This window comes from Lutzomyia longipalpis, chromosome 3 (genome assembly GCF_024334085.1).
Source record: "Lutzomyia longipalpis isolate SR_M1_2022 chromosome 3, ASM2433408v1".
In the NCBI taxonomy this organism is placed as follows: domain Eukaryota; kingdom Metazoa; phylum Arthropoda; class Insecta; order Diptera; family Psychodidae; genus Lutzomyia; species Lutzomyia longipalpis.
In genome coordinates this window covers 13249519-13265630 of record NC_074709.1, presented here as the reverse complement: position 1 = coordinate 13265630, position 16112 = coordinate 13249519, and the positions used below count along the sequence as shown (strand labels likewise).

The following is a 16112-nucleotide window of genomic DNA, read 5'->3' as shown; positions in this document are numbered from 1 at the left end:
ACAATGCTAACATCGACGCAAGGAAAACTTCCGCATTTTCTCCTACACCCTGTTTTCGTTCTTCGATCTTCTTCCTAATGGCAAAATCACTCTCTAAATTGCAAAAAGCACTGAGAAATCTTACACGAAACTGATCCCATGTACAATTCATCAACGTCTCCGAATAGGTATCGTACCACACCTGAGCTCCCTCTGATAAAAGCAACCTCATTGACCAAACTACCTCCTGGAGTGGCACTCCCTGCACCATCGCCATTCTCTCTACATCCCGCAAGAATATCTTTGATGTCTTCTCATTACGATTGCCGGAAAATTTTAATCCCCAATCTTTCAAATGCAAAGGTTTTAAACGTCTTGGTGCCTGTATATCTACACGTCTCCCTACGTATGCTGACTCACTACGCGGGGTATGGCTACCTGACAAATTTGGTTGTGGGTGGGGTCTGGAAATACTCATCTGTTCAAAAGAATGCTTCATTTCCTCTATCATTTGACTCAACCGATGGATCTGCAACTGTTGCTCATTGTATTCCTCAACCGAAACACCACTGTAGACATTCCTATCCGTTGGAGATGTATACCCACGATTGCGAACACTAAACTCAGGAGCATTTCCATTTAAAGAGGATCCTGACGCACCTCTAAACGTCTTATTAAGAACATGACTATTCCTTGGACTGGGCTGGGGTTGTTGTACTGCGTTATTGGGTGGGGTTCTACGAGGAATAGTTCCTCCTTCTATTCTTGGAGTTTTTGTTATCTTATCACGCAAAAGTTGACGAATTATCGCTACCTCACGAAGAGCTGGCCCTGTAATTTTACCTTTGGGATCGCGAGCATCCGAAACGTAATTAAGCGTATTTTCAATATGTTTCAATGCCGTAAAGTTCCTATTTGACTCTCTGTGAATGTCAAGAGACAATCCTATATCCGCTCTAAGTTGTATTAATGACTGCAAAGCGTCATCACGAACTTTTTCCGCATTTCCCTCAACTGAAAACAATGGAGCTCCATTTTCCACCGCGGCTCCCAACAAAGTTCTAGCCTCTTCTTCAGACGATGGAAACTCTAATCCGCGTGCTTTTAATTCCCACTCTAATTCCGCAATACTTAAACACTCCACATCAAATCTTTCCTGATCCATTTCACCTTACAAAACTACAAGAAAAATTAAACTAAAAACGAATTTACCTACGCAGTGGGGTGAAATTGCAAAAAAAAATTTAATTTACGTGGGATTTATTTTTCATTCAATGTTTCCCAATTTTTCAACAAAGTTTCAAACCCTAATTTTAAGCTACGTTACTAATAATTCCACCGCGCAAATAAATTTCATGACACTACAAAACTCTCAATTGGCCATTTTTTCACTTCCGCCAAGACCTAATTACCGTTACCGGTACCGTTAACCACTTTTTCTTTCCCGAAAATTACGCCAAATCACCCACAAAAATTAACCTCTAAACTCCCAATTTCGCGGAAAAAAACAAAGATTTTTTCTCAAAAATTCCCTTCACTAATTAGGATGAACGGGTGGGTGGGTTTATGGGTACTTACGGGTCACCTTTACTCATAAAAAATCCTCAATTTCTTCTTCCTTCCTTCGGTTCGGGCAGCTTGCAGTTGTGTCCCACGATGGGTGTCGCGTTTCGCGTCGCTCGCAGAGGCTTTTCCGTGACGAATCTCGGTGAAGTACCTTGCTGTTCAGGCTGCGTTGGACTGGATTATTTTGCTCGGGCGCCAATGTTGCGTTTGAAGATTTTTATTGGCCACAAAATTTGGTTGTGCCTCGGGTAAGATTTTTGTTGTTTTTTTTTTGCTCATTTGATTTTGGTCGATGCTCCTGTTTCTTTTTCTTCCCTTCACTGTGATACATGTTTATCATTTTTCTCTCAATCTTTTTTTTGTACCTCACCCACCCGAAAGGAAAGTTATCCCATATTTGCATATTATTTGATTTAATGTCAAACAACTTGGACAATTTTTTTTTGTTTTTCTTGAAACCAAAAAAAAAGTTTCTCAATGAATTTTCCCTTCTGGGTTCAACTTTTTTTCTCATTTTTCTATCTTCTATCTTGATTTTTTTCTTTCAATTTAACTCAATTTTTAGAATATATTTTCAATGCATAATTTTTTTTAACATTATTCTCTTCATATGGGCAATGTGTTTGTTTTGAAATTTAAAAAAAAAAGTGTATCACGTAATAAAAGCAGTTAATTGAATTTTTCTTCTCATGTGTGTTTTAAATATATTTTATTTATTTTGCTATGTTGACAATAATTAACCAGAAGCATGAGTTTTGTCAATAAATTAAATTGAATATGAAAAGCATAAATATGAAAAATTCAACAGCTTTTCAATCATCCACAAAAGTTTTTTTTAGAGTTTCACAAATTAAATGTAAAAATGCAAATAAATAAAAATAAATGCATCCACTTTATAAGAATTTTCACATTAATTAGTATTGATTCACATAGAATAAGCTTCTTCAACAACAACAAAAAAGTAGACAAAAATTTAATTTTAGTGCCATTCAAAAAAGCTTTTGTAGCTTTTTGTAGAAATAATCATATCATGGTAGAAATATTTCCATATATCGCCAATTGAGGAAGAAATGGAAAAGCTTTTGGGACGGTCTCCGTGAGAAAGTTTCTCACGAACTAACAAACAAAAAGAATTGAATTATTTATAAATTCTATTTGTCCTCAAACCCACCCATTCACATATTTAATGATTTTTATACACTCTCCACACAGTTCAGTGAATTACATACCTTTCAAATTGATCTAATTCCATTTATATCGTCCCTTTTTCGAAATCTCCTCTTGTGAGAATATACAAAAATTGATACAAAAGATACCAAAAATATAATTTTAGTGTTGTCCCCCTTCTTTAGGGTGGCATTGTATGTTATACATATAGATAAAATGGATAAAATTATACGGTTGAGGGTGGAAATGATTTTCCAAATATAGATAATCTTTGTCTATTTGTAGTAGTTTGATGAAAAAATTCTCTTCATCAAATTTGTCTACAAATTTGATAATAATTAATGTTCTATCATAAACACCTAATGAGCGATTACATATTTTGAAACTTAAAATAATGGATTTTTCTTAAAACATAATTTATTGTTTAATTTTTTCTCCATAATCGTTTTAATATTTTTCATTTCCCATTACAAATCAATCACCCTTCACATTCTAATTTTCCCTTATTGGATATTGATTCGGTGTGCAATCATGTACATAGTATACATATCAATTTGCGATTTTTCTTCAATGAATTTTATCTCTCGTCTGCACACGATTGAAGCCATCCCCTCTGATTTCTTTTGCCTACTTGGGGGATTTTTTTTTGTGTGCGTGTAAAGCTAAAAAGGAGCTTTTTTGGGCTTTTCTTATTTTCCCATTGATCACTCGTGCGTACAATTTAGTAGGTATATACCATTCATAGCCCTTCCTTCACAAGTCTCAGCGAAGGCAGACAAGATAAATATCCAAAAACCGATTAGCAGAGGGATTGTTTCGTTCTATGAAGGGAAAAGCAAAAGGCAAAAGAAAGTGATGGGTGTGAAAAGTTAAATGTTAAGGATTTTGAAGTTTGAAATGAAAAATGAGAGAAATTTAGAAGATTTTTTTTTCGTAGACTACTCACCCGTCAAATAAGCAAGAATTCTTCTTGTTGAATCAGTATCAAAATGAAATTTCTGCATGGCTTAAGGGAAATTGTTGAAATTAATCTCTACAAGCATGATGTTAAAAAAAAATATGGAAGTTACAATATTTTCATTTTCACGAATTTCAATGTAAATAATCAATTATTTAAATGAGTGAGGAATGTTGGAGGAAAAAATCGTGCCTTGAAAAAAAAATTGTGTGAATGGCATTGGAATTTCTTTCAAGAAAAATTCTTGCATGAACATTGCCACAGTGATGGTGGTGGCAAAAATTCCTTCTCATTCCCTTCACACGCTGAGCGTGTCTTAAATTAACCATTGTTACCCCTCTATATACACCTGAGTGAGAGCGAGTTTTATGCCTACAATGAGAGGAAAAGCTGGTGGTGGGTATCTCAAAACCACAAAGGGATCATCTGACATTGTCGAATTCCAACGGGGGTAGTAGAGGAGCTTCCCTTTTTTGCGGATGGGGAAATCTCTCACATTCAGAGGTTTGTGCCAGAATAAGCTCCACTTCCGTATTATTTCATGCAAATTAATTAATGTTAAAACTTTAAAAGGCCCCAAAACAAAATTATGACTCACTGGGTGAAGTGGGAAAAAGCTCCATTCTACACTTGAACCAACATTATCTGGCATGCAATACATTTTGGGAGGGTAGAAGAACCACAAAATCCGCACAACTTGTAGTATACCTAACTGACTTGAGTACTGCTGTAGCATGATGAGTTGAAGAGCCCTCAAGCAGATCTAGCTAGATTTTTAATTAAATTAAGATTAATATTTTGACAGAGTAAAGATGGATTTATTTTAAAAATTTTCCTGTTTATTGACATATTTAAATTCTGTTAATTAATTTAAAATAAATTAAGGAAAATTAGGTCGATGGCTAGAAAAAAATCTGTTCCCCCAATATCTCTATATAGCCTTATCTGAAATCTGTGTGGATGACCTAAAAAATAACAGAGAGGGAGAGTGACTCGTCAACGGTGTGTGTAGTCTGCTGAAGCCATCCGAACTTGTTCCTGCTAATATTGATGATATGCAAATGTCCAGAAGGGCTAAAAAGGACGATCCCCACACTAACTCATTTTTCATTCAGCACATCTGTTTTGGATTCACTCTCCCACTACATCTATCACGAAGCATTTATCGCTCATTCGTATCCAATACTAAATTCCTTTCTGATTAATTGAAAGTTTAAATTCTATATAATGAAGGGAATGTTAATTTGTTTTAAAGTTCCGAATTCCACGAATGTATGGCCTGAAAATGTGTATGTATATAGTTGATGATCGTAATGAGGGTGAAAATTCACACGAAGAGTGAGTTATCTCAATTTTGAAGTTTATCGTTAAGGCATGCGGTGTAAAGGGGGCTGAAAGTTCCTATATATAGTCAAAAGTCTATGAAACTTTTTATACATAGCATAAAGTTGCTTTAACCCCGTAATGTTTTTTGCAGTAATTCACACAACACTGCTCAATTTAATTAAAATTAAGTATAACTTTATAAACAATGCGACATCAAGTGGAAAAATTTATACACAGACTCAAAGGCTATAACATAATAAGGGTTAATTGTTCAGTGAATCAAATAATTAGAAATTAAATCTCAAAATCGAAAGGCATTTATTTTAAGGGCAAATAGGGTTGGAATTTTTTTCTAATTAACTCCAAAAATTCGTAATTATTTACAAAATCACTCAGTCTCACTCAACGTTTTAGCTTTGATAAATATTTTCTTAAATTTTAACTGATTTGATTAAAATTGGTTGCAAAATATTTACACACACCCAATTTTAATCAGTTTTACGATTTTCCCACAATGTAAAGAAAAATAAATAAATGCATAGGTATACCTAGACTTGTCTCGTTTACGTACGAGACACATTTCGCCCGAGCCAAATATTTGCATTTTGAAAATATTCAGCAACATGAGAATACATTTTCTGCACTATGTACGTACATACATAGATAACATTCAATTTAACGCAACATACACAATCACCATATCAATGGGAAATTTTTTACCGCAATTGAATTTCTCATCCTCCTACAAGTTAAATTTGCCTTCAGGATAGGCAACTATATAGTCTCTAAGCCTTCATCTAGCTTTTTCCAAAAGACACACAATTTGTGATAAAACATTTTCCAATTTTCTTCTGTCGACTATTTGGAGTTATCTTGTGAATATATAATCAACTACAATTTCTATTATTGTCCAATTCAATTGAATTCAAATCTTCTCTATGTCCAAAGAATTCTTCAATTCAACTGCTAAGTCCGTAACAGAATGGAATTTTTTTCTTTAATGAAGAAACGCTTTCATGAACTTTAAAATTTTAAGGGAAAATAAACCCTAAGAGGATTTTTTAAAACAGAATAATTCTCAAAAAAAACTTAATTAAGTGGAGACGCCGGGTAATACTAGGCGTCTCCATTGTAATCGAAACTAAAAACATTACTTTACACATTTAATTATTACAGAATAAAAGTTCCTTAAGGGGTTAAATTGCAGTAAACCTTCAATTGAATATATTCAAAGTTATTCCTGCAGATAATATAGACTCACTCACATATCCACGAAAGGTAAACTTTTAGAAAGTGACCATTGAAATATTCATTAGAACAAATTCTAAGAACGCGTTCATTCTCAAACCCAAATATCCCAAAGAAAACATTAATAAATCAATGGAATTTTCTGGAATTTCCTGTCCCTGAAAATTCGCTGTGTAATGTGGTCTGGAATAGACAGTTTATTGTTATCAATTCCATCTAATATTCTCTGTCGATTTATAATTTTAATATTATATGATATATTGATTTTCCACTCATTTCACTTTCCTTTCCGCGTGGAAAAGGCCATGTGAATTTCACAAGCTGCCCATTTTTCAGGGTTCCGGCAGGAAAGTTGTTTTTGTTTGGTGTATTTATTTTTTTAAATGGAAAAATAAAATTGTTTTGTGTTTATTTTTTATATCTCTCGCGCCCTTTTGGTGTTTTTCGTTGGCAAAACAATTTAGATCTCCCCCCTCTCCCATCGTCCATTTTCTTATGGCGGGAAAAACAGAGAAATTATTAAATTAATGTGTTGGAGGGAGGGAGGAGAGTAAATTACAATTTCACATGAAATTATTTCACAGCAGTGTACCCCAAGAGGGAGCCCGAAGGGCGATTTTAATCAGAATTGTACATTGAAGAGTAAATAATGTTATGGGAGGAAACGAGGAGGGAGGGTTTAAGACGTATTTTGAGGAATTTATTATCAACTCCGGTATAAGATATACAATCTATTCTCCTCTCTAAATACTCTTTAAACACAGATAAGTTTTCACAAACACCACACTGCCTTAGTCGATTTCTTTTGAGCTAGCTGAGTGATTTGGCTTGAGAGAACAGATTAGTTGCTTTTTGGAGCTCAACCTGTGCGAAAATCTTTCAATTTTTCATCGGTTTTGTTCCTTTTGTTCCCACAAACGCACATACCAACAATTGATGTGATTAATATTCTCTTCAATGGGACTATCAATTTGCCATTATTGATTTGCTATTGCGGAGCTTGAATTACCCTCCCCTTTAGCACGTGTGTGTTGTGTGTGTGGGGTAATTTTAAATTTATCGTCATATTAATCCCCGCGCGGTTGCCGCCAATCCACCTCCAAATATAAATTTCATAAGCTCCATCGCTATATACAGATGGTAGAATTAAAACAAATGTGTCCTGAATATGGATAAGGGTGTAGCGCGAGTGAAGTGATGGATACTTCCTATCCTACATATATGGTGTAGGACTGAATTGAAAGATTATGTAAATTTTGTACCTAATCTGTGAATTTTTCACACAAAAGCAAATCGAATTTTGCACACAAAAAAATCACAGCTAAAAAGTGAAGGATTTGACGAGGAAAAAAGGATATTTTTTGTGTGTGTTCAATTAGTCAAAACAAAAGCTCGGTGATTTAAAAATAAACCCCTAAATGTGTAGAAGTGTATTTTAAAAGGTTCTTACAAAAGGATTTTAAAAAAATAGTCATGACGAAAGGATTTCGTGATACATCTGTGGGGAAAAAATTAAAATTTATACGGAAGGTCAATCCGTGGTGTATCTTCTCCAGTCTAATGGAGCTAAGTGCTCGGGATTTATCTAAGGAACAGGTGATGTCTATTTCACAATGACTGCGATTATATTTAATCTCTCAGCTTCAGTGTTTTGCTTTTTCATCCACCCAATTCTCCCAACATTTCTGCTGAAGGTATCACTATAAATTGTTTCCTTCCTTGCGCAGACATTGCATGACTTCTGTGGGTGAAAATAAATAATATGAAATACGTAGAAGTGATAGCAATAGCATAGCTCTGAAATGATAAAAATAAACTCCAAAGAAAGATATTTTTTTGTCGTTCTACCAACAAGTAACTCATTAAGTACACATTACTGAGGTTTGTGATAAGATAAGGTGTTCCATCTAATTGGGAAGTACATACACAAAGAATAGAAAGAATTCGCATGATTAATTGTTTCGTTATTTTCTTTTATTCAAAGTTCGTTTCAAAAAATGTTAAATGGACTGGTAAAGGACTTTATGCAGTTTGTGCATTCTTTAGTTATCTATTGTAAACTTTGATAAATTCTAATACCCTTTCTCATTTTTTTTTAAATGATAAAATAAGTATGCAAACTTACAGGGTATTTCCTTACATTTTAAATAAGATAAAATTTATCAATGTCGGATAAGCTAAACACGTAAAAAAATAACAAATTAATAAATGAGAAATAAAAACTCTCAAAATTATATTTTCGCACGAATGTTCATCAAATACATATCAAATGGGTCACGTTTATCAGTTGTTTCTGTGCACAATTATCCCCCAAAGGACTTTCTAAAATGGTCCAAAAGAATCGTTTACACGATGTCCTTTCCATATTAAATGTGTGCGGCATTATTGTGACTCAAGTGTATCATAATAAAAAATGTTTCATGAGTTAATCATCATTATCATGTTTATTAGAATTAACATTGTGGGTGCACCATGTAAATAACACTGAGAGCACATTTAGGATATGTAGTTGCCCTTCCTGTAGCCCCCATGATGCTCAATTTATTTATAATATAATTTTTGGTACGTTTTGCTTGCACATTGGAATGAAAATTATATATTATTCACGTGGAAATGAGGAAATTTTATGAGTCTCTTTGAGTCCTTTTAAGAATCATGCAGTACATCAAGAGCATATCTTGTATGTCCTTTTTTTAACGCATAGCTGTACGATGTCACCTTCGATATGATTTTTTATAGGAGACCATCACAAGAGAATTTCAAACAAAACTCTTGTCAGCTGTAAAAGTTATGCGATGTACAACATAATACAGACAATACACACGCTCTTACACGTTCCTCCCACAATTTTCACAATTTTTTACAGAATATTGTACCATTTTGACCTCTTTCAGCGTAGTATATTACCTCCCCCACCATTTCAGACATTTATTTTTTTTTTACTTCAGTCCCATCCACGTGGAGGGGAAACGTCACAGCATTTATCAGACAATTCATCACAGTCGAACTAATTCAACACTGAATTTCTCTTTCAGCACACACCACGGAGTTGGATTGAGGCGAATTTTCAGAAGCGTGAATGCATTAAGTTTATCCCAAATCCGAAGGATGAGGAACGGTGAGTGTTTTTTACGATTCCTTTCTAAATGGGGTATAGAACTTTTTTTTTCTTGTGCCACACCAAGATTGGGTTGTGGGGGTGGTTGAGTGATTTTTTCCTCTTTCCGTGATGACTCACATCTCCTTCCTCGGGTGGTGGGTTGAGTGCGGGAGAGAGGGTGTGAGGTTGTTTCCTTTCTACTAGACGCCATGTGGATGGCGATAACGATAAACTGAATCCATTTAGTTGGTTGTTGTAAGTAGAGATGTGACCGTGAAATGTTTTCTCTTGCAAAAAAGGAGCATAAAAGAGTATAAAAAATTTTGAAAGCTTTCCGATTCCAAGGAGCAAATTTTAAGTTGAAATTTTGAGTTTTATTTGATTCACAAGGAGATTTTTAGGCAAATAGGAGTTTGTTCATTTTTTTTAGACACTACTGAAAAATTTTGTAAATGATCATAAAATAGTCAATCGAAGTGAATTAGATTTTCTACAGAGATTAATGTCATAAAACAGATAAAACACGGCAAAAAAAAACTCGTAATCCAAAAATAATCATACCACTAATGTTTAATCCATAAAGCGTATGCTTCTGATCCTTCTGATGCATTTATTCCATGCAGAAAAATGCAATATAAAGAGGGCGTGGCTTGTCAATTTTTTGGATAAATCTTTTGCGAGCTTTTCAGCTGATTGATTTGATGAAAGCTTCAAAGTGAATAGACTCCTTTTCATAGGCAGTTTTTTTAATGTAGTTCAATCAGACCTAATTATTCACATTTGTCTTTTTCAGATGATGCCATTGTCACCCCTTTATTATTGTATAAGGCATCATGTCTTAACTACATGCCATCGTTATTTGCTTGCTGTGAACAAACTATATAACTTTTAATGAATGAGATAGTATAGTATTAATTATTAATCAAGGCACTATTGTACACACATTATTAAGGAAGGATTGCATTAGATCCAGACCCCAAATTAATTGTGTCACTGAGTTGGAGTAATTTTATCAAATTTTAGTTATTGTATTAACGTAATTGAATTTTCGTAATGATATGAACTCTTCCTCGGGAAATTTTCAAATTATCTCTCGATGTTTTTGCATAAAAATTTAATACATCCATTTCATGTGGATTTATTATGTATTTCAAGCAAATAGATCTTTCAGAAATAATGTTTAAAATGTTTATTGGAATGAATATTGATTCGGTTCGTGCTATATAAATTTACTTTAAAAGAGAACTTTCTCGACAATGTGAATGTTTCTGCGGATTTATTGATTGTGATTTATGAAATGTTTATTGAAGGGGTGTGATTTGGGGGTTTTTCCTATTGCTTTTCAATTTGAAAATTTTTCTTTAAAGTGTCACATCTTTGACACCGCAAAAATCACCCAAATCCTGCTTTAAAAAAAAGAAAAATTACTTTTGGGAGCGTAGGTACGGTAAAATATGAGAAGATTGCCGCCTTTCATGCAGATTATCTTGTCAGAGACGGTATTTTTCCCACTCATAATCACTGCTACAAGATGATTGTGAATTATTTATATATATAGGGGTTGTGTATATGTAGGTACTGTGAGGATGTCTCCTTTTTACTCGCGAAACATTTTGAATGAATATTTCAGAGTAAAACAATCGTACTCATGAGGAACACGCGCAGGGGATGTGTTTAATGTTTTTCGCGGGCAATGCTCGGAATTGCGTGAGAAATTTCACCCATTGTTTTCTCTTTACTCTTTTTTTTTTCTCGAAATGGAGGCTCACCCACCGGCCCTTTTTTGCTTTCACGAAAAGCATATTAAAAAAATGTTTAGGAAACTTTTTTTAGCTTCATTTTCTCCCCGGATAAACCTACCCACGAGGACTTTATGAGTTCGTTAGAGGGAGAGACTTTTATAATCCATATCTGCCTAAAATGTAGCAGTGGCGATTTTAAATTGTGTGCGTGTGTTATCCATAAAAATGGGGAAATTTTAAAGGAAAATGAGAGAAAGAAAATGTTGAGCTATAGCAGGAATAATGTCAAGTGGATGAACCACAGTTGTGGGGTGAAAAAGTTGATATGAATGAAATAAGTTTTACTTTTATTAAAGCATTTTGCGGTATGCTCCCTTGCAGCATAAGTATTTGAAAAGTTTTTTTTTAAGTCTGTTTCTTAAAGAAAATTTAAAAAAAAATTACTCAAATCAGTAGATAATTCACATAAATTATTTTATATAAAATTCACGCAGAAGCATTATAAAGAAGTTTGGCTAACAATTCAATTTCAGGGAGTAGTTGGACCTGGCTATCGACAGGCTATCCCTCTAGGCTCACATCCCACCGTCTTCCAGGCGGAAACCTTCGCCATAGATATTTGCGTCCTGCAATGTCTGAAAAGGAATTACCGCAACGCCACAATTTTTATTATATCAGATAGTCAAGCAGCCCTACTAGCACTGAGTTCAGCAAAGTTTGACTCGAAACTAGTTTGGGAATGCTATAACAATCTGAAAAAACTCTCTCAGAAGAACAAAGTTTCACTGCTATGGGCCCCAGGCCACTCGAACATTAGCGGGAATGAAATGGCAGATGAGCTAGCTAGACTTGGCTCTAGCAAAAGCCTAATAGGGCCAGAACCCGTTTTTGGTTTCGCTGCAAGTGAATATAAAAGTCGTATCCGGGAATGGGAGTTCGAACGCAGAACACACCACTGGAATACCTCTAAGGGGATGAAACAGGCTAAAAAGTTCTTCGGAACGAGCCTACCAAAACACCCTGAAATCATTAATCTGAGCAAACCGTTGCTTAGAACTTACGCATGGTTCGCAACGGGCCATGGCCCTTTGAACTACATGCTTAAAAAATTCGGCAGGTCCGACACCGACGTTTGCAGATTCTGCAATTCTGAAGTAGAAACTGCCGAACATTTACTCTGCCAGTGTGACGCTTGGGTCCACTCTAGGAGGTTGCATTTGGGCACAGGCACCTGCAAATTGCCTCTCCCAAAAAGCATTACTCCAATTGAGGTCGTCAAATTTATTAAACGCCTCAATATCCAACACTAACCAAGGGGATGCACAATAGGCCCACATGGGCCGCAGTGCACAGGAGATGAAAGTCTCCGGACCCCATTTAACGTAACGTAACGTAACAATTCAATTTCATTATTTGCATTATCCCTTCACCTAACTGTGGCACAATGCCAGAAGTAATAAAAAATGTACTGGTAAGCTGACCAAGCTTACGGGAGCTGTGTTTCTTTCAGTGTACCAATTTTGTGAGAGCAAACTAGAACGCGAATTAATTTAAATACGCGCAAAGTCGGGAAAAGTTGAAAAGTCATACCCTAAGAAATGTTTGGAAGGCCATATCTCGAGAACGGATCCATAGATTTTCATAAATTTTTTTTTGTTTGAAAGGTCTTGAAGTCAGCTATAACATATCGAAAAATGAAAAAAAATTATGTCGCCATTTTCGAAAAATTCGAGTTCGAAATTTTCGAAAACTTTGTTTTTGACTTTAGCGCCTCTTACGGTCATTTCTCGAAGTTTCAATGTTCTAGACATTTGTAGGGTTTCTCGAAACCTTTCATTTGCGCTTGAGTTGATCAAGATCGGACTTGTAGAACCCGAGATATGACATGCCAACTTTGGAAGGCTATATCTCGAGAACGGATCCATAGATTTTCTTCATTTTTGGCATGGAGCTAGATAATATGGTCAGCTACAACATATCAAAAAATGAAAAAAATTTATGTCGTCGTTTTCGAGATATTCATCGAAAACTCATCGAAAATTTTGTTTTTGATTTTTGGCCCCCTAGCGGTCACTTTTGAAACTTCGGATATTCTAGAGAGTTGTAGGGTTTGTTGAGATCTTTCATTTGACCCCGGGTTGATCAAAATCGGTCAAGCAGTTTTCGAGTTATGGTCGATTTTCGATGAAAAATTGTGGTGGCCATATTGACTAAACGGCTTGACCGATTTTCGAAAATGAGGTATCGTTGGAAAGCTCTTGATGGCCCCTACAACATATAAAAATTTCAGCCCTCTAGCTATAATAGCGGCTGAGATATAGCGAAAACAAAATTTTGAGGTTATTCAAAATGGCGGACGGGGGGGTGGGGGGGTGGATTTGACCTCATAATCGGATTTCTTCAGGTCGATATTTAAACTTTGCCGTTTACCGCAAGTCTCTATCTATCACCGTTCTCTTGCAATTTAAGTTTATAATCCGGCCGGACGGCCGGACGGCCGGACGGCCGGACGGACGGCCGGCCGGAAAAAAAATTTTTTGGCGCATACGTTTTTTGGAATGTGGGGACCCTAATTCGTGCTCATCCCAAGTTTGAGCCCGATCTGACGACTTTCGATTTTGCTCGGTACACAAAAGCTGTGTCTGAAAGAAACACAGCTAAAAGTTTCAAGAACATTTGTGGAATGAAACGTGACAGTTAGCTGTGTTTCTTTCAGACACAGCTTTTGTGTACCGAGCAAAATCGAAAGTCGTCAGATCGGGCTCAAACTTGGGATGAGCACGAATTAGGGTCCCCACATTCCAAAAAACGTATGCGCCAAAAAATTTTTTTTCCGGCCGGCCGTCCGTCCGTCCGGCCGTCCGTAGTACAACGCTAAATTGCAAGAGAACGGTAATAGATAGAGACTTGCGGTAAACGGCAAAGTTTAAATATCGACCGGAAGACATCCGATTATGAGGTCAAATCCACCCCCCCTCCCCTCCGTCCGCCATTTTGAATAACCTCAAAATTTTGTTTTCGCTATATCTCAGCCGCTATTATAGCTAGAGGGCTGAAATTTTGATATGTTGTAGGGGCCATCAAGACCTTTCCAACGATGCCTCATTTTCGAAAATCGGTCAAGCCGTTTAGTCAATATGGCCGCCACAATTTTTCATCGAAAATCGACCATAACTCGAAAACGGCTTGACCGATTTTGATCAACCCGGGGTCAAATGAAAGATCTCAACAAACCCTACAACTCTCTAGAACATCCGAAGTTTCAAAAGTGACCGCTAGGGGGCCAAAAATCAAAAACAAAATTTTCGATGAGTTTTCGATGAATATCTCGAAAACGACGACATAAATTTTTTTCATTTTTTTATATGTTGTAGCTGACCATATTATCTAGCTTCATGCCAAAAATGAAGAAAATCTATGGATCCGTTCTCGAGATATAGCCTTCCAAAGTTGGCATGTCATATCTCGGGTTCTACAAGTCCGATCTTGTTCAACTCAAGCGCAAATGAAAGGTTTCGAGAAACCCTACAAATCTCTAGAACATTGCAACTTCGAGAAATGACCGCAAGAGGCGCTAATGTCAAAAACAAAGTTTTCGAAAATTTCGAACTCGAATTTTTCGAAAATATCGTCATAATTTTTTTTCATTTTTCGATATGTTATAGCTGACTTCGAGACCTTTAAAACAAAAAAAAATTTATGAAAATCTATGGATCCGTTCTCGAGATATGGCCTTCTAAAGATTTCTTAGGGTATGACTTTTCAACTTTTCCCGACTTTGCGCGTATTTAAACTAATTCGCGTTCTAGTTTGCTCTCACAAAATTGATACACTGAAAGAAACACAGCTCCCGTAAGCTTGGTCAGCTTACCAGTACATTTTTCTGTGAGGTTTTCTTTTTTTATTAAAAAATAAAAGAAAACTTATTTTTCTCTTTATGAAATTTCACCCATATTTTCCAGACATTGACAGAGACATGAGAAAATGTACTGGTAAGCTGACCAAGCTTACGGGAGCTGTGTTTCTTTCAGTGTACCAATTTTGTGAGAGCAAACTAGAACGCGAATTAATTTAAATACGCGCAAAGTCGGGAAAAGATGAAAAGTCATACCCTAAGAAATGTTTGGAAGGCCATATCTCGAGAACGGATCCATAGATTTTCATAAATTTTTTTTTGTTTGAAAGGTCTTGAAGTCAGCTATAACATATCGAAAAATGAAAAAAAATTATGTAGCCATTTTCGAAAAATTCGAGTTCGAAATTTTCGAAAACTTTGTTTTTGATTTTAGCGCCTCTTGCGGTCATTTCTCGAAGTTGCAATGTTCTAGACATTTGTAGGGTTTCTCGAAACCTTTCATTTGCGCTTGAGTTGATCAAGATCGGACTTGTAGAACCCGAGATATGACATGCCAACTTTGGAAGGCTATATCTCGAGAACGGATCCATAGATTTTCTTCATTTTTGGCATGAAGCTAGATAATATGGTCAGCTACAACATATAAAAAAATGAAAAAAAATTATGTCGTCGTTTTCGAGATATTCATCGAAAACTCATCGAAAATTTTGTTTTTGATTTTTGGCCCTCTAGCGGTCACTTTTGAAACTTCGGATGTTCTAGAGAGTTGTAGGGTTTGTTGAGATCTTTTATTTGACCCCGGGTTGATCAAAATCGGTCAAGCCGTTTTCGAGTTATGGTCGATTTTCGATAAAAAATTGTGGCGGCCATATTGACTAAACGGCTTGACCGATTTTCGAAAATGAGGTATCGTTGGAAAGGTATTAATGGCCCCTACAACATATCAAAATTTCAGATTTTTAGCTATTACAGGGGCTGAGATATAGCGAAAACAAAATTTTGAGGTTATTCAAAATGGCGGACGCGGGGGTGGGGGGGTGGATTTGACCTCATAATCGGACGTCTTCCAGTCGACTTTTAAACTTTGCCGTTTAGCGCAAGTCTCTATCTATTACCGTTCTCTTGCAATTTAGCTTTGTACTACGGACGGCCGGACGGACGGACGGCCGG

General features: G+C 35.9%; 2 protein-coding genes across 9 annotated transcripts in view; one reads left to right on the top strand and one right to left on the bottom strand.

Moving 5' to 3' along the window:
• Positions 1-16112, bottom strand: part of LOC129793173 (uncharacterized) — a 1136769-nt gene that overhangs the window by 975927 nt on the left and 144730 nt on the right. The gene's annotated exons all lie outside the window — the stretch shown is intronic.
• The window catches only part of LOC129793147 (transient receptor potential cation channel trpm), a 69173-nt gene that overhangs the window by 20555 nt on the left and 32506 nt on the right, over positions 1-16112 (top strand). For 3 of the 8 annotated variants that reach the window (XR_008750888.1, XM_055832838.1, XM_055832837.1), the window contains exons 1-2: positions 7095-7840; positions 9280-9362. Coding sequence is in view for 7 of the 8 variants with exons in the window: in XM_055832838.1 (XP_055688813.1) it covers positions 7718-7840; positions 9280-9362 (206 nt within the window). In the remaining variant the exon portion in view is untranslated. Of the gene's footprint in view, positions 1-7093; positions 7841-9279; positions 9363-16112 lie in introns of those variants that run through there. The other 5 variants (XM_055832841.1, XM_055832840.1, XM_055832843.1 and 2 more) reach the window with 2 other exon arrangements.